General features: G+C 43.7%; 2 protein-coding genes across 2 annotated transcripts; one reads left to right on the top strand and one right to left on the bottom strand.

Annotated features, from left to right (window-relative positions):
* Positions 1-266: 266 nt before the first annotated feature.
* On the top strand, positions 267-4,180 carry LOC138761395 (zona pellucida sperm-binding protein 3-like). Its single transcript, XM_069933421.1, has 10 exons — positions 267-460; positions 536-720; positions 802-911; positions 1,173-1,264; positions 2,641-2,821; positions 2,868-3,003; positions 3,248-3,336; positions 3,568-3,662; positions 3,737-3,817; positions 3,996-4,180. The coding sequence occupies exons 1-10, from the start codon at positions 397-399 to the stop codon at positions 4,004-4,006; spliced, it is 1,044 nt and encodes a 347-aa protein (XP_069789522.1). The 5' UTR covers positions 267-396; the 3' UTR covers positions 4,007-4,180.
* An 11,807-nt stretch (positions 4,181-15,987) lies between these two features.
* On the bottom strand, positions 15,988-18,202 carry LOC138762407 (uncharacterized). The gene is made up of 3 exons (XM_069936167.1): positions 18,173-18,202; positions 17,262-17,688; positions 15,988-16,214 (listed from the first exon to the last, which is right to left on the bottom strand). Exons 1-3 carry the CDS (start codon positions 18,200-18,202, stop codon positions 15,988-15,990), a joined length of 684 nt encoding a protein of 227 aa, XP_069792268.1.
* Positions 18,203-18,443: the final 241 nt, after the last annotated feature.

The following is an 18,443-nucleotide window of genomic DNA, read 5'->3' as shown; positions in this document are numbered from 1 at the left end:
TGGCGAGAACATGACAGCTTCCCCCCACACCCACCCCCCCACCAGCTACCCCTGACCCCCTCTGCCACCCTCCTGCACTTGCCCCCCAACAACTGCCCCCCCCAACAACTACTCCACTTCTTCAGGCGCATTCTTGGCGGAGAATGCACCTTGTATAATCTCTGGTCCAGGAAACACGACGCGGGGCGATGGGCAACAGCGCAGGGGCCCCTCATCGAGCTCCTCGGGGCGAGTTGCCCCGTCTTCCTCCTTCCACGCCGAGCCCTCAATGAGTTGCTCCGATTCTCATTGGTCCAGTCCATTGGAGCCGCGCTGCTCCCGCTCGGGCACTGGAATGAGCGCGTTATAAGTGCCCGGTGACCCCCCCTGCGGCCAGTGGCCCAGCTCTCCGGGAGGATGACTGCGGTGGCCAGGTTCCTGCTGCTCGCGGTGGCTGCGGTGACCGGGCAGCAGCCAGCAGGTCGGTCCGGACCTTTCTGCCTCTGTCGCCGCCTGTTCTCGCCTCCAGCCCTGACTCACTGTTCCTCTCTTTCAGCTCTTCCACCTGCCCTCACTTACTCCTGCGGTCACTCCACCATGACCGTGTGGGTGGCGATGGATCCGGGCGCTGGCGCTTCTGCTTCGGCTCTGCGGCTGGGAAAGTGCCCTCCGTCGGGCTTCAGCTCTCCCCGACTTGTCCTCTTCCAGTACGCGCTGCAGGACTGCTGGGCAGGCCGGCTGGTGGGTGCGACCCTTCCTGCTGTCGCTCGGCCCCAGCTCCTGGATGGACCCTTGGCTAATGACCCCTTTCCCCCTCCTCAGGTGACTGATCAGGAGGTGATTTTCTGGAACTACTTGAAGTTTGGAGGAAGCTCTGCCCCTGGGATGGACTCGCCGCAGCTCAACGCCCGTCTGGAATGTCGCTACCCAGTGTAAGGGTCTGAACACTCCCCCGAACTGCAGGCACCGGCTCCCTTGTCAGTGGGCCAACCCATAGCCCACAAGACTGGATGAGAAACGAGCGTGTGGGTTTGGTCTGGTTAAACCTCACCAGATGGTTTGCAAACTCCAAGGGATTAAATGCGTGATGTTCCCAAGTTAAAACTGTCTTCACCTGATGTTTGATAACGATATTTAGTGTCTGTTCACGCCACTGAAACCTCTGTATGAGTCGCTGCCCACTCTTTCCCCAGGAATGAGAGGCCAATCCTCCTGCCAAGTCTTCCACTTACTGGGGCACTGGCTGCAGATGGCAACCTGATCTTCTCCATGAAGATGATGACTGGTGAGGATTGTTTTTGAAGAATATTGCAGGTTAATGGTGAGGTGGTTTGTGTTACGCACTTTGAAATAGGGCGACCTGGTTCTATGCCTTCACTTCCCCTTGCTCTGTGTAAATGAGCTGTTGTCTGTGGTGATATGTCATTACACCAGGGGTCACCCCAGTGACCTTGTATATAAAGCAGTCCAGGGCTACAGTCTAGCCTTTCAGGTTCGTCTTGCAGAGAAACAAGACCTCTTAGTGTACATATTAGTTTATTAAAGCTGTCTTATACTCCCACTGCTGGTGTGGTTATTGTCAGTAAAGTCTGTAATGGTTCCATGTTTCTAATTGGGTGGTTTTCTCTGGCCAAATAACCAATTAATATGTATCAGCTGCTTGAACCAACAAGGGGCTTGACTTCTGTTGTCTGCTTTTGTTGCCATGCCAACTGCAACCAAGGAAGTCCTTGTCTGTCTTAGCTCTGATCGTTGGGAACCCTTCAGCCATTCTCCAGCCTTCAAAGGTTCCTCCCCTCCAGTTACAAACAGCTGTTCTTCCCCTGAGCCCCTCACCTATCTGCTGCTGTGGTCACTGTCCTATGGGTAGCCTCCTGGGCTTTTCCTTCTCAACAAAATGCTGGATAATGGTGGTCCATCCATTTTCTGGTGCCCTATTCCAATCCTCTAGGTCAACAGAGTCTGCAACACCTTGTGGCTGCTGCTGCCATCTTGGGATCATGCAGTCGCAGGAGTTTAAAATAAACCACCGTCAGCTCCTTTGGTGCTGAAGACAGTCGAGATGTGTAGTAGGAGCCCAACGGACTGTGAAGTGCCTTCGTCCCTGCTCTCCATGGTCCAGCACCAGTGGAATTGCTGCCAGTTTTTGTGGCTAAACTAAACATTGTAATTTGAAAGATGGGCAGACCTGAGTAATGTTTAACCTGATCAATGATTTCTTCTTGTGAAGACTCTACAGAAAACAATGGCCTAGAAATGCCAGTCTTCACCATCTAGATGACACTTGAATTAGTTGTGGTTGCAATGAAAGTTATCCTTCACTGAACCACTTGGAGTAAGGACATGTCTTTGCACAATGAGGTGTTCATGTCCACTTTCCTTATTGAAGGACTCTTGTACTTGAACCCCTTGAATCCAGCTGTTTGTTAATTTCAACCTGAGTTCTCAACATTGGGAATTCTAATGTCCTGTTTTAGCAAATTAATAGCATCTACAGATATTGGTGATTTGGGGTCAGGCCATTTAATCAAAAGAGAAATGGATGGATTGGGTAAAGAATCTGATGGGGTGAGGCCAGGTTGCTGTTCATTTAGTCCACTGGAGCAGTTTGTCCTTTGATACTTTGCAGTGAATTACTAACGATGATGACATCTGCTGTAGGTGACTGGACTGCAGAACGGCCAGATTCTCTGTTCTTCCTGGGAGCTTCCATTAACCTAGAAGCATCAGTCCTTGCAACATATCATCAACCCCTTCGCCTCTACCTGAAGGAATGTATTGCCACACCAACCCGCTCATTGGCAAAGTCTCCAGAGAACTATACTATCATAAACAATTATGGGTAAGACTGAAAGGAGAGTGATAATTGGTGATTGTCTGAATTGTAGATTGAATCTCTTCCTGTTCTTTAGATGTCTTGTTGATGGGAAAACTGGAAATTCCAAGTACTTGCCCAGAAGTGATGGGTCAATCCTTCGATTTGTCATTCAAGCATTTAAATTCCTCAGCCTGGAAGATGCTGATGTGAGTTTTAAAATTTTTTGTAAATCTTTAATGGGTGAAAATTGTGTTGATGGTCTTTGTTTGTTTTGGTATTTTACCTTGATTAACAGTATTTAACTCTAAAATCTCACTTTAAATTAGCCATGTGTGAAGTCTATTTCTCTAAGCTCTGTTAGTAGAAAACACATCAAGTTGGATGTGATGCAGAAGTTTGAAGCCATTGTACTGGGTGGAAGGATTGATGGGCAACATTTGCATTTTTCAGATTTTTATACACTGCAGTGCCTTTGTGTGGGTCCCCAGTTGGGATGGTCTCTTGCACAAAGCATGTTCTTTTGATCAGCAAACCAAAAGGTAAAATTTTTTTCAACAAAACTTGGGCCTTGCTTTCCTAAACTTTAACTTGACACCCTGCATTAAGTCAACCCCAAACTCCCTCACTCTCTTGTGACTGCACCATAGATTTGAAACCATTTGTAGTTTGCAGAATTGCTTCCCATTCCCCAGAGTAGGCAAACAGAAGTATTCCCTGAATTCTAATCAGTAACATTTAATTCCTGTTAGTTTCACTTAATTTTATTCTAGTTGGAAGCTCTTGGATGCCCCATTACAAAGTTCCTTGTGTGACTGCTGTAATACAAGCTGCCAGCCTATCCCATCTCGCCATAAACAACACACAGGTAATTTTCCCACTTCTGATATCTCTTTGGGTAATAACTGTTTGAAACATTGTGATAATTGTTTGTCTTTTCAGTCCATGAATCTAGTGTTGGTCAAGTAATCAAAGTGGGTCCCCTCAGAGTACTCGGTAAACAACTGGAATCCAAAACTTTGGGTACGAACAATCATTGTTTGCTTTACATTAAACATTTTCTCTAGTCTGCCAGGATTCTATAAATTGCCAAATACATCTGTTATTGATTAGTCTAATGATAACCTGCTTTTAACAATAGATCAACACTTCAAATTTAAGTATGTAGAACAATCCTTGACTGAACTGTTTTTTCTTGCAGAAAATCAATGAGTTGTGCTTGTGGCTACACCATATTTCGGGACTTGGACTCCTATTGTATAGATGGAAGATCAGGCATGTCCATCATAACAAATAATCAAAGGCGAGATTATGAAGTTTAATTACAGTCTAACTTGATTCCACCGTAATAGATGGTGGTGCTTGATTTAAATAAAGCTACATTTGACAGACTTGTAAATGGTTTGTGTCCTTGGGCATTTGTGTTCACCTTAGTTGCATCTTGTATTATTATTTTAATACAAGATTAATTAAAAGTTCACTACATTTTTGGAGCAGCTAATGAACATTTTGCTATTTGAATAGATGATTTTAAACAATAAAAATGAAGTCCAAATTCTTAACTATTTTTAATTTTAAAATTACCCTCTTACAATTAATTTTTATTAAATAGATTAGTTAAGGTCCTGCTGCAATTTTACCCACTGAACTGGTCTCCTTGTAACTTGACTCTGTCCTATGTCCCTTGTCCCTTCCTGCTTGTAACTAGGACACCTTGTATTTTGTTATTTTGACAACATCCAATTCCTTGGACCCACCGATCATCATTATAGATGTGCAATGTTCACCAGTCCCAAAAATCAGGAAGACTTTTAAAGGTCTTTCTGCAAATATCCAACCAGTTTTCTAAGCTGGCAGAGCTGAACTCTGAGCTCCTTCACTTCCACAATACTCTTTAATGCCCAGTTCCACAAGCTGGGCACCTTGAGTCTTCAATATTCTATTTAATTTACTGTCAGCTAACTCGAGTTGTAATACAGGACCTGTAATTTCCCAGTAAGATTCTAGGTTTACCCGGCTCTCACTGGATCACCAGTTTCCTCTTATTCTATTTTCTGAGCTCTAATGCAGTAGGTGTGAGTTGTGAACAGTCTGAAGCTTCTTCAAATGAGTGGGATCTGTTGGCAGCAAATGTTTTGGCTCAAATGGATTGTGCATTTAAGTTTTAAACTTTGCCTTCCTCTCTTTACTGCTCTAGTATGGGGTCTACTTGGCATGAGCTTTGTTTGCAGTTATTTTTAGTGACATTGAATAACTTTCCCTTTCATCCCAGGCAATATCAGGTGTAATTGCTGTCCTATTGATAAATAGAAGGAACCATATTGGAACTGGGGTTGTTGTCCTCTCTGCAGAAAGTTCAGTTAATTTCTCAGTGTGCAGGTTGTCCATGTATGGATGCAGAATTTTCCACCCTGGTTTAAAAAATCTACCTGCCTCTAAAATATAGTCGAAGTCAAATGTGTCATTCTGCCTTTTGACCTCATGCCGTAATTAAATCCACTGTGTGAAAATCAAGTTGGATTTAAAATTGGCTGTGACTGACTGGTTTCTCCATGTGCATTTTTATCAAACAGCTGAAATCCTCAGTGACTTGATGGATTGGGTTTCAACAAGGCTTGATTCCAGAATGTGAAACACCTGACTAATGGGGGGAATTTGTCCTTTTAAACCTTGCAGGTGGAGGGGAAATGCCCCTTCAATGAAGGCCTTTGTCTGTGCCTGTACAGGGTTATCATTGGTTTCCACACTCATCATCCAAATGAGTGTGTGTGACGTTCAACCCCAGCTTTGGCTGCTATTTGTTTTGACATAAATCTAGTTTTCATCCTCACTGATTATAAAGCCTGTTCAGCTCTTGCCTGATGCTGCTCAAATCTACATCTGGTTTGAATGAAGGACAGTGATGGGACAGGGAAAACCTCTCTAATTATTTCTACCAATTGTATTGCAGCCAAAGCTCGTTCCTCTCACGCTCCTCATACAGAAGAACAAATTGGAATTTTAATAGTTCAATTAATTTCAGCACCACCAGGTTCAGGAAGAGCTGCTACCACTCCACCATCACTCACCAACAAACTCAGTCAGAGACTCATTTAAGGCCTCTCACTTGTGAACTTGGTGCAATAGAGGGAATAAATAAAAGTCAGATTATTTACATTCATTATCGGTTTACAGTGCTTTTGTTTACATATATATGCTGTGTACATTTTTTACACTACTAATTAGTGGTCATGACAAATCTAAAATCTGAACTTTGTACCATGTAGAGCGTGTCGAAAGAACTAAAGACTTGTTGATCCAACTCGAGGCTTTTTTTAAACTAAAAGACTGGAGCATATCACAGGTTGGTCGACCAGTCCAGAATGACATTGTCTGGCTAGGAGCAATCCTTTAAGACCTGCCAGTAGGTGTGGCTATACTCTCAGCCAATCACAGTCATCCTTCACTCCAATATGTACATATACACATTGATGATGGAATCTGTACTATCAGATTTACCCCTTTGAGAACTGACCCTGGGGTGGATGGAGGGCTGTAAAAAGAAAAAAAAAAGGGCCCGTTGGAGGTTAGGGGCTGTATTGATCATGGGGCTTGACCATCTGGCGTGACCGCCATAGTGCCGGGATTAGGGTCACTGGAGTCGTGTCGCTGGCAGGCTCATCGGGTGCGGCCACTGTTTCACTCAATTCGCTAATGGCGTTGTCGACAGTCTGGCCTGAGCTGGTGGGGTGGTGCTGGTCCCTCTGTTCAAGCACATGACCTAAGAGAGAAGGATTTGGGGGAGGTTGGGTTGGAAGCACTGCTGGGCCTGATCTGGCTTGGGCTAGGACCCTTACCAAGACTGTGTCCTCCTGCCTGTGCGGGTACTCAATATATGCATAATGTGAGTTTGCATGGAGCAGAGTCACTCGGTCAACCTAGGGATCATTCTTTGAGTACTGGACTTGGCGTCGTAGGAGGACCAGCCCGGGAACCATGAGCAACGCCAGTATGGTTGTTCCCGATTCGGATTTCCTCAGGAAAGAGAACATCCTTTCGTGAGGGGTGACATTGGTCGCGGTACATAGGAGGGAGCAGTTGTACCTTCTGCGCTCGGCATCTGCCCCGTGACATCAGGTTCTGCCACGCAGTAGAGCCCGTGCTTTCATTGGAGGAGAGCTCTGAGGAAGAAGTGTTTGAATGGGAGGATGGCGGTTTGGCTTCACATGAGGCACTGTGTTTTATGGCCATTTTGGAGCAACAGACTACAACAAAGTGGCCATTTTTAAGGCACTTCTGGCACCTGGCTTTTCTCGCCGGCCACTGGGCCCTGCTGTGCTTGTCCCTCCTGCGGAAATAACATTTTGGGGTCACATCGGGCAGTGTAGCAGCAGCTGACAGGCAGTAGGGTAGAGGGAGGGCATCCTACTCACATCAGAGCATGAGGTCTAGCCTGGAGAGTACATGTCCATACTTAAGACTGCATTCTCCATTGTCTCTGTGATCCAGATCACGTCTTCTAGGTTTTCTCCCCCATGCTCTAACAAGCGCTGCCTCACCTTATTCGATCAAACCCCAGCCACATAGGCATCCTGAATGAGATTGTCTGTGGTCTCCGCAGCAGTTCTGTCTGTGCAGGCACAGTTCCTGCCCATTGCCCTTAGTGCTTGAACATAAGCACTACAGGACTCACCGAGCTGTTGCCTCCTTGCACAAGTTTGTACCAAGCATAGACCCTGTTCACCGGTCGCTCGTATAGCCCTTTCAGCAACTTCATGGCTGCGGCGTAAGTGGTCGTGTCCTGGATGCTCTGGTAGACTCTCGGGGACACCATAGTCATCAATATTAATAGTCGATGGCTGTCCTCTATCACGGCACGGTCAGAGAGCTGTAAATATGTTTCGAAGCACCTCACCCAGTGCTTAAAGTCATTCGAGGCTGTAGCTGACTGTGGGTCGATGTCAAGGCTTTCCAGCTGTAGCATACGCTCCATCCCTTCAAAACGTTTTAGTTAATAAAATTGTAGAGAGCGTCGAAAGAACCAAAGACTTGTTGATCCAAACCAAGGCTTTTATTAACTAAAAGACTGGAGCATATCACATGTTGGTCAACCAGTCCAGAATGACCTCGTCTGGCGAGGAGCAATCCTTTAAGACCTGCCAGTAGGCGTGGCTATGCTCTCGGCCAATCACAGTCATCCTAAAGTACAATCTGTACATTTCTTCTCTTTGGCCTGGCTTCGCGGACGAAGATTTATGGAGGGGGTAAATGTCCACGTCAGCTGCAAGTCCGATGCGGGACAGGCAGACACAGTTGCAGCGGTTGCAGGGGAAAATTGGTTGTTTGGGTTTGGGTGTTGGGTTTTTCCTCCTTTGTCTTTTGTCAGTGAGGTGGGCTCTGCAGTCTTCTTCAAAGGAGGTTGCTGCCCGCCGAACTGTGAGGCGCCAAGATGCACGGTTTGAGGCGATATCAGCCCACTGGCGGTGGTCAATGTGGCAAGCACCAAGAGATTTCTTTAGGCAGTCCTTGTACCTCTTCTTTGGTGCACCTCTGTCACGGTGGCCAGTGGAGAGCTCACCATATAACACGATCTTGGGAAGGCGATGGTCCTCCATTCTGGAGACATGACCTACCCAGCGCAGTTGGATCTTCAGCAGCGTGGATTCGATGCTGTCGGCCTCTGCCATCTCGAGTACTTCGATGTTAGGGATGAAGTCGCTCCAATGAATGTTGTGGATGGAGCGGAGACAACGCTGGTGGAAGCGTTCTAGGAGCCGTAGGTGATGCCGGTAGAGGACCCATGATTCGGAGCCGAACAGGAGTGTGGGTGTGACAACGGCTCTGTATACGCTTATCTTTGTGAGGTTTTTCAGTTGGTTGTTTTTCCAGACTCTTTTGTGTAGTCTTCCAAAGGCGCTATTTGCCTTGGTGAGTCTGTTGTCTATCTCGTTGTCGATCCTTGCATCTGATGAAATGGTGCAGCCGAGAAAGGTAAACTGGTTGACCGTTTTGAGTTTTGTGTGCCCGATGGAGATGTGGGGGGGCTGGTAGTCATGGTGGGGAGCTGGCTGATGGAGGACCTCAGTTTTCTTCAGGCTGACTTCCAGGCCAAACATTTTGGCAGTTTCCGCAAAACAGGACGTCAAGCGCTGAAGAGCTGGCTCTGAGTGGGCAACTAAAGCGGCATCGTCTGCAAAGAGTAGTTTACACATTGGTGAAAGAATCTGTACTATCAAACACCATTTGTATAATTTCAGTTTGTTGTGGAGCTTTGTGTGGTAATTTGTTGTTAGTACAGTTGAAAACTTATTTTTATGCTTACATTGTGTCAGTTTAAATTATCAGTAACTTTCCCATTTTAAGGAATTCACAGACTTCATGCAGCCTAATACCGGAGGCTGCATTGGAACCAGAGTGAACTACAGGGTTGCTGTGCTCTGGTGATCACTGAAAAGTTGACCCAAGAGACCAGACTCTGCAATGTAGCTGGATGGCCTTGTCTCCTTCAGGGGAGACAGATGCTGCTACTTCTGGCCAGGCTGAAGGAGGGAAACGGTGCAATTACATCAGCGAGATCTGGTGCACAAATGTCTCTGAAGTCCTTATCCTCAGGAGAGTTAGAGTGCCTCGTGGTGAAATCCAGACATTTCTCCCTGTCCAGGGAATTCTGGGCAATGCTGATGCCACAGTTTAAGAAAGAGTTTTATGGTGCCATTAATGTTATGGGTGACTTCAGCCACTGCTATCTGAAAATGGTTTTGCCAGAGTTTTAACAGCATGTCAACTCTGCCACTGTGGCAGATTCACATTGTTCCCCAATTCAAGTTCTGGGCTGAGGTCCCAATCACGGTCGACTCTCCTGAGGAGCAAAGGACTCAGACTTTCTCCAGCCAATTCCCTTTATTTGATAGATAGGCCTCTGGGAGGTCCGTCACCTGTAGAGGATCAAGGAGTTCCCCAAACATACAAATGCATAGGTTTAAATTCTCCAACATGATCTGACATTAACCCTTCCCAAAACAATCACCTCTGAGGAGGCCAGCATTATCCTCTCAGCATTAAGCAATGCAATGTCCATCTGTATGATGCACCATATTGTGGATCAATCACACAGTCATGTATCCTACTCCTCAGTGCTCTGCTGTCTTTCCAATTAGCTCATCTGGCCATCAATGAAGTAAAAGCTTCTGTTCTTTTTGAGTTGAATTCAAGGAAATCCTCTCACCTAGAGAAGAACCAAACAAAGCAATAAATGGGCACGGTTCTAATTTAATCCTAAGAATCTGTGATCAAGTTTTACAGAATTATTCCCAATATTCTTGTATTTCTGGACACTCCCAGAACATACGAATCAGAGAGGCCTCAAAAATTTACATTTGTCACATCGTGGATCAACATCAGGATAAAACTGAAATTATCTAACTTTGAAGATGTGTATTCTATGTACAGCTTTAAACTCTATTAAACAATGTCGTGCACAGAATCAGATTCAGTGTGTTATCCCAATTTTCATCTGAAGTTGATGTATTCAATATTCGTTCCTGTTCATTCTTGATTCCCGTCCCTGAACATGTTCTTACATCAATCGAATTGTTATAAATAATTGCTTTTGATTCACCATGGGAAAATTTTATCCTCTCAGCATCAAACAATGCAACCTCCATCTACATGATGCAACATATTGACGACCAATCATGCAGATGTGTCCCCCCACTCCTCCAGTATTTTTGGTTTCTGTTCCCCTAATTCTTGCAAGTCACTTGATTCCAGAGAGAAATAAGACTGTGGAAAATTTATGTCAGGCAGTTGTTCTTTTTTAAAAACTTTATTTAAAAGATAGCAAAAAAAGCATAACATATAGTATAGAAATATTTTTAAAAAAGATTTTACATTAACACCCACTCCACCCTCCTGCCCATTCAGCGAACTCTCTTAAGAGGAGCAAAAAAAGATTATATATAAATAAAAAGAAAATATTATAAATCTTAATAACATTTCAAAGTATATCTAAAAGCATATATTTCAAATACAGAGACCACTTACTAACAAAAGAAGAATAATTATTATGTAAATTATACATAATTTTTTCCATAACAATACATACTTTCAATTCATTGTGCCAACGAGATATATTAATCTCAGTATCATCTTTCCAAGTACTAACAACATATTTATGCGCTACTGATAACACCAAACATACAAAAGCAATTTGAATTTTATCCAATTCCATTCCCCTTAACGAATACAAATTTCCCAACAAAAAAATCATTGGATCTAACGGTAATATAAAATTATATAATTTTTCCAAAACAACTTTAATTCCTTGCCAAAATGATTGAACTTGAACACAAGTCCAAACGGCATGTAGAAAAATTCCAATACATAAGCCACATCTAAAACAAGAATCCGAATTAGTAAACCCATATTTTTTTTAGCTTTTCCCAGGGTCAAATATAATTGATGTTATAATTATAAAGAACCATTCCATATCTTACATTAGTCAATTTAATTACATTATCCTGACACATATTTGTCCAATCATCATCAGGAAAAATAAATATTAAGTCTCTCTCCCATTTAAGTTTAGATTTCTCCCAATCTGACTTATCCATACTATCTTGTAACAAATTATACATAACTGAAATATAACCCTTTTTCGGTATAGAGGAAATCAAAGATTCAAATCTCAATAAAGTAGGTAAAATCATCTCTCTACCATAATCATCTTTTATCAAAGCTCTAAGTTAATAATAAGCAAACAAAGAATTTACAGGTATATCAAATCTTTCTCTCAATTGATTAAAAGAAAGAAAATGCCCCTCTACAAAACAATTTTATATTGTCTTTATACCTTTAGAATCCCAAATCTATAAATGAATATTAAACATTGAAAAAGGAATAAGCTGCATTTTATACAATGGAGTTAAAATTGATAAATTATCTTCTGACCCTAACACCCTGATTTTTTTAAAACCAAATCTTTAACAAATGTTTCAATATCGGCATATCATATTGTTGTAACAAAATCAAATTCCAACAAAATATAAATTCATGTATCTCAACCGTAGGAATACATGCCATCTCCACTTTAGCCCAGCTAGGAGGCTGATCTAAATTCATCAATCTACTAACAAACTTCAACTGGGTTGCTTCATAATAATTTTAAAAATGAGGTAATTTTAGTCTGCCCAATGCATACTTCCATGTAAGTCTATGCAATGCCACTTGAGCTAATTTACCTTTCCATAAAAACTCTCACACAGCTTTCTTCAAATCTTGAAAAAAGCCCTTAGAAAGTAATCAAGGTATTGACTGAAATAAATATGGAATTTGAGGAAAAATATTCATTTTAATACAAGCAACCCAACCAATCAAAGTTAATGGAAGATATTTCCACTCAATCAAATCTGCTTTCATATGTCTTAATATAGGTGCATAATTTAAATGATATATGATTCATAATTAGTATCCATAAACACACCTAAGTATTTAATTTTATTTTTCCACCTTAATTTTGTAATAGTTTTAAATTCAGAATAATCTCCTACTCCAACTGGTAAAAAATATCCTGCATAAACTTTTGATCTTCATCGTTAGGTGCATATATATTGAGCAAATTCCAAAATTCTGAGTATATCTGACACTTTATCATTACATACCTCCCTGTTGGATCTATTATTTCCACTTCTATTTTGATTGGTACATTTTTGTTAACTAGTATGGCTACACCTCTAGGTTTTGAATTATATGATGCTGCCACTACGTATCCTACCCAGTCTCTCTTTAATTTGTTATGTTCCACTTCAGTTAGATGCATTTCCTGCACAAATGCAATATCTATTTTTGCCTTCTTCAATAAATTTATTAGCCTCTTCCTTTTAATTTGGTTATGTATTCCATTAATGTTTATAGTCATATAGTTCAACGTGGCCATCTTATATCTTGCTTACACCTCTTTTCCACCTCTTCGCCACCACCATCCCCCTTTTTCCCATTTTCATCTCTTAGTTTTCCCTTATTAAACACAATGTACGACAACACATTAAAACATAAAATACCCCAACAGTTTCCACAAACAATAATACATTAACCACAAAAGTTTCCCCCCCCCCCTCTCTGAGTTGCCCCAAATCCCTTTCCGGGCAACCACAACTCCCTTTTTCATTTGGATTGTGATCTTGTTCGCAACGTCAACTGAATTGCAGTGACGGTCATTCCCCCTCCACCCAGCCCTCTCCAGAAAACACTTTTTTAACACATAACAAAGCTCTCTCTTTTCTTTTTCCCCCCCTTACTCCCTTCCTTCCCTTCTGTTTTCCCTCTTTAGTTCTTTACATATACATTGTTCTTAAATCTTTATATATACTTTATCACATTCTTCATTCTTGTTACATCTCTTCATTTCTTCTTCTGTCCTGCAAACGTTCTGTGAATTCTTGTGCTTCCTCTGGATCAGAGAACAGTCAGTTTTGCTCCCCGGGTATAAATATTTTAAGCACGGCTGGATGTCTTCACATGAATTTGTAACCTTTTTTCCATAAAATCATTTTTACTGTATTAATCTCCTTCCTCCTCTTTAAGAGGTCAAAACTTATGTCTGAGTAAAAAAATATTTTTTGACCCTTGTATTCCAATTGCTTATTATCTTCTCTAACTTTATTCCTTGCCAGCTCCAGTATATTTTCTCTTGTCGTATATCTCAAAAATTTTACTAGGATGGATCTTGGTTTTTGATGTGCCTGTGGTTTTGGAGCTAATGCTCTGTGTGCCCTTTCTATTTCCATTTCTTCCTGCATTTCTGTCGTTCCTAGGTCCTTCGGGATCCATCCTTTTATAAATTCCTTCATGTCTGTGCCTTCTTCACCCTCCTTCAGGCCCACTATTTTTATGTTGTTTCGCCTACTATAATTTTCTAACATATCAATTTTCTGAAATAACAACTCTTGTGTTTCTTTAATTTTTTTCTCACTTTCTTCCAATTTTTTTCTTAAGCCATTTACTTCCATTTCTACAGCCGTTTCCCACTCTTCCACATTCTCTACTCTTTTCCCTATTTAATCTTGCATTTAATCTTCTACTCTTTTCATTTTCCTGTTAATTGCACTAAATTCTAATGATAACCTTTCTTTTAATGATCTCATTTGTTCTTCAAAAAAAGCTTTATTTATATTCTGTCCATCAGTTTTACCTTCTATTTCCCTGTCAAGATCTTGGTCTTCTTCCTCTTCTTCTGTGTCTGTACCTGTGTTTGTGTCTTCTTTTTATCTGTGTCTCTTCTGTTTTTCCTGATGAGCTGCTTGTATCTCTTTGTCGGCCTCCTCTTGCTGGGCCTCTTGCTGCTGGTCCTCCCCTCCTGGGCTGCTCGTCTGTCGGGCCTCCTGTCATTGATCCTCTTGTCGGTCACCCCTCCGTATTTCTCCCTCGTCTGTTTCCTCGCTCCCTCCTCTGCCGCCTTCCTCGTCCTCCAGCTGAGTGCCCTGCTGTCGGGCATCCCTCAGCTGTTCGTGCTGTGGCTGCCCATTCCTCTGCTGAGCCCCCCTCCCTTCGGTGTCCTCTTTTTCCTTTGATTGCACACTGTGCACTTTTGTTTGGCTCCAAGAGCAATTTTTAAAGTCCATCAGTCGAGAGGTCACGACTCCACAGGGCAGGCACTAATCTCGGGGATCGGGCGGTCCTCGCCACTAGAGCTCCCTATTCCTTCATGCAGGTAAGGCCTTCTTCTATCTTCTCCGGCAACTTTTCTACTTCTTTTTTCGGTTGTTTTTACTTTCTCCTTCTTGGGAGCCATCTTCTTTCTCTTCTCTGTAACTTTATCTTCTATTTCTTATATTTTATTTTTGTTGTGCTTTATCTTTTCCTAACTTTTTTCCTATTTTTCTGGAGAGGGCTAGTTTTCCCGACCAGCCACTACTTCATCACGTGACTCCTCCCAATGCCATGTCTGAGGCGTCAGTTTCTACCTGAAAAGAGACCATCTCTTCAATGGATCACAAGGCTACCTTCGTGATCAGCTCCCTGATCTCTTTGAAGGCTTTGATAGCAGCAGGGCTGAGGGGAAATATTGAGGCCTTTATGTGTGGGTAGGCCCTGTCAGCGTAATTGTGGACCCACTGCGCATAGTATGCAACCAGCCCTAGACACCTCTTTAATGTCTTTTGAGAATGAGGGATGGGGAGGTCTTGCAGCAGGTGCATGCGGGCAGGTCCGAGCTGATTTCCCTGTTTTGCACCATGTAGCCCAGGATCGCTAACTTATTGGTGCAAAAGACACATTTATCCTTATTGTACATTTGGTTGCGGTCCTTTGCTGTCTGAAAAAAATGGTGAAGGTTAGCATCATGGTCAGCTTGTGAGTGGCTGCAGATCTTAATGTTGTCCACATACGGGAACACCGGCTTTAAGTGGTACTCATCCAGTATGCGGTCCATCTCCTGCTGGAACAGGGATACCCCATTAGTTATACCAAAGGGGAGGCGGAGGAATTGGTACAACTTGCCGTTCGCTTCGAACGCCATCTATATCCAATCGCTCTTTCTAATAGGCAACTAGTGTTACGCTGCCTTGAGGTCGATAGTGGAGAACACTTTGTACTGGGCAATGCTGTTTAACACGTCCATGATATGTGGAAATGGGTATGGATCCAGCTGCGTGAATTTGTTGATGGTCTGACTGTAGTCTACGACCATACGCCTCTTCTCCCCGGACTTCACTACCACTACTTGTGCTCTCCAGGGGCTGGAACTCTTTTCTATAATGTTCTCCTGCATGTGTCTATGGAGTTCTGCACCGATAAACTCCCATTCTTTTGGGCTGTACCTCCTGCTCTTGGTGGCCACTGGGATGCAGTCAGGTGTGAGGTGCATGAATAAAGGGGGGGTTCTATGTTCAGGGCTGTGAGGCTGCAGTAACGCTTCCTTCAAAGGATTAATGGGGGAAGCGGCCCATTGTGCACCATTGTGATGCTTTTCAGTTGGCACTGAAAATCCAACTCCAGCAGCACTGGAGCACAGAGGCGTGGGAGCATCAGCAATTTAAACTCCTCACACACCATACCCCGGATCTCCAGAGTAACCCTGCAGAAGTGGTTGCCCTTAGTCACATGGTTATTAGATGCCATTAGGATCTAATGGTCACTGGGGTACATTTTTAACGTGAGGTGTTCTACCAACCCCTGGTCTATAAAACTCTCTGTACTTCCACTAACCACCAAAAAATTTACAGTAGTCCCATTAACTTTATACTACCGGTCACGTCCAATAGGTCATGCGAACTTGCCTGATTCAGTCGTAATGAGGCCAGCCTGTCACTTCCTCCATTCTGATAGGAGCTTTCATCCCAACCTCGATCGTAGTACTCAGTACCGAAGCCGTCATCTGGTCGCTGTGTCCTCTTCCCGGCATCCCAAGATGGCCGACAGGACATGGCACTCTGCTTCATCTTGCCTGTGGGGGAAGGAGAAGATCTTTCCCACCTCTCATTTTCAAGAGAGAGGGCTTTGGCGGGAGCCTTAAGGCTTCTGCATACTTTCGCTTAATGCCCTTTCTTTCCACACCTTGAGCAGTCCTTCTCCTTAGCTGGACAGTGGGCTCTGGGGTATTTTAGCTTCCCACAAAAATGCACGGAACGGTCTAATGAGGCAATTGCTGTGAAATGTTGCCCTTGTTCACCCGTGCACCTCTCCCTGTAAGTGGCCCATGAGTCTGGCTCAGTGTACTCTTCTTGCTCCCTCCTCGAGTCCTTTAGTGCCTCCGCAATGGTTTCAGCCTCATCTACCTTTTCCAAAAGCCTCTGTCTTATCTCTGTTAACCTGACCCCGGCTACGATTCTGTCCCTCACCAGGTCGTCTGCGTATTCTTGGGCAGATACTGTCTTAAAATTGCAAGCCTTCGCCAAATCCTTTAGCATGAGTATAAAATCTCTAACAGCCTCCCCTGCTTGGTGTAACCTAGTCATGAATCTGTGCCTGGAGTGCAGCTCACTGTGCCCTCTATTATAATGTCTTTGCTGAGTGTCCATTACTTACTGGTATGACTTGGCTGTACTGACAATAACTACACCAGCAGTGCGAGTTTAAGACAGCTTTAATAAACTAATATGTACACTAAGAGGTCTTGTCTCTCTGCAAGATGAACCTGGAAGGCTAGACTGTAGCTCTGGACTGCTTTATAAACAAGGTCACCGGGATGACCCCTGGTGACCAAGTGGTGTAATTACACATCACCACATTGGCGTGCTGAATTAACAAATACGTACAATCTCCCAGCTGAGCCAGCAGTAGCAACAGCATTTCCTCCTCTGACGCTCTCTCTACCCCCGTGTAATTTAAAAAACACCTATACCACCAGCCAAAATGCATGCTCGCACCAGGGGTTCTGGGATCCAGCTCAAGCTTCTCTGGCCGCAGTAGCTGGCTGAGCCTCAGCTTGTGGTTCGATAGCTGGGGGGTAGGCGGGTGCTGAGCTTGATCCCCCTCGCACGTGGTCACTCACCCCTGCAGAGACGCGGGCCCCCTCGGGGAATCGTAGACGCTTGGGTGTGGCTCTGCGGTAACAGCCCATCCCCCTGATCCTGCCGGTAAACCGCGATCGGCAAGTCAACTTGCTGTATACCTTTCACCCATGTCTGGCATGACTTCTGGTCGTAAACCAGGTAACCTGTGTGTGCCCCGGTGAGTTTGCGAACAGGTAGGGCACTCTGCCGCTCGTTACTTGTCCCGGAGTGTGTCTGACCTCTCTGAAATCCACCACAACTGTGGGGTGGGCTCCCCACTCGCTCTCGATACTGATCTCGCAGCTTTCTGGCCGGTCTGTTTTCGGCTACAAATGCGCAGGGCCTGTTTCCGTTCCTGGGTCCCCAAGTCGGATCTCGGTTGAGTCGAGGTCTAGCAGGGTGTCCATTCTGGAGATGTATAACAGTCTATTAAGTTGTAGGCTACTAGCATCCAACCACTCGAGGCAGAGTGCAGGTAAAACACTAGTTTTAATAGATTGGTATACAGCTAGGCTTTGAGGCCTTGGTCTTGCCTCTGTACAAGCCTAGGCCAGAATAAGGGGGAAGGGATCCCCACCTGGTGACCTAGTGGTGTAATAACATCATGCACGACATACCACCACAGCAGATACCACCAGCCTGAGGAAAACCTTCTTCTGACGGGCAATGAGAACGCTGAACAACCAAAGGACCTGCTCGAACTAACCATCCAAGACTCTCATTTGTGCAAATTAATATTTATTTATTTAAATAGATAAAATAGTTTTCCTGCAAATGTATTGTTTGTCATGTCTGATTGTGTGTCTGCATGTTTTATACTGAGGACTGGAGAATGCAGCTTCATTGGGTTGTACTTGTGCAACCAGATGGCAATAAACTTGCCTTAACCTAAATAAACAACATTTTGAACCAAATGCTTTGAATAGGCGCTCAACTGCATTTCCAGGGATCAATGCTTCCTTGTTTTACTTTGGAGAATTTATCAATGCCTGTTACCTATGACGAACAGTCCAGGTAGGGCTGTCAGACAACTGGAGGTTGGGTGAAAATTTGAAATGGAAATTTGGCCAAATATAATAAAACTTTGGCAACTATATGCGCTTATTTAATTTGATAGAAGTATACAAATCTACACATTATTTTGATTGCTACACAAACCTGATATATTTTAATTAGAATAC

The sequence above is a fragment of the Narcine bancroftii genome, chromosome 4 (genome assembly GCF_036971445.1).
Source record: "Narcine bancroftii isolate sNarBan1 chromosome 4, sNarBan1.hap1, whole genome shotgun sequence".
Lineage (NCBI taxonomy): Eukaryota > Metazoa > Chordata > Chondrichthyes > Torpediniformes > Narcinidae > Narcine > Narcine bancroftii.
Note: the sequence above shows the minus strand (reverse complement) of the source record. Positions and strands in the feature narration are given on the sequence as shown.

Coding starts and splice junctions, on each gene's coding strand:
- LOC138761395 (XM_069933421.1), top strand. CDS start 397: ATGACTGCGGTGGCCAGGTTCCTGCTGCTCGCGGTGGCTGCGGTGACC. Junction 721..801: donor ACTGCTGGGCAGGCCGGCTG/GTGGGTGCGACC, acceptor CCCCCTCCTCAG/GTGACTGATCAGGAGGTGAT. Junction 912..1,172: donor CTGGAATGTCGCTACCCAGT/GTAAGGGTCTGA, acceptor CTCTTTCCCCAG/GAATGAGAGGCCAATCCTCC.
- LOC138762407 (XM_069936167.1), bottom strand. CDS start 18,202: ATGCAGTTGAGCGCCTATTCAAAGCATTTG. Junction 17,689..18,172: donor GCGCCTATTCAAAGCATTTG/GTTCAAAATGTT, acceptor ACAACTTAATAG/ACTGTTATACATCTCCAGAA. Junction 16,215..17,261: donor GGGCCCGCGTCTCTGCAGGG/GTGAGTGACCAC, acceptor CTTCCCCCACAG/GCAAGATGAAGCAGAGTGCC.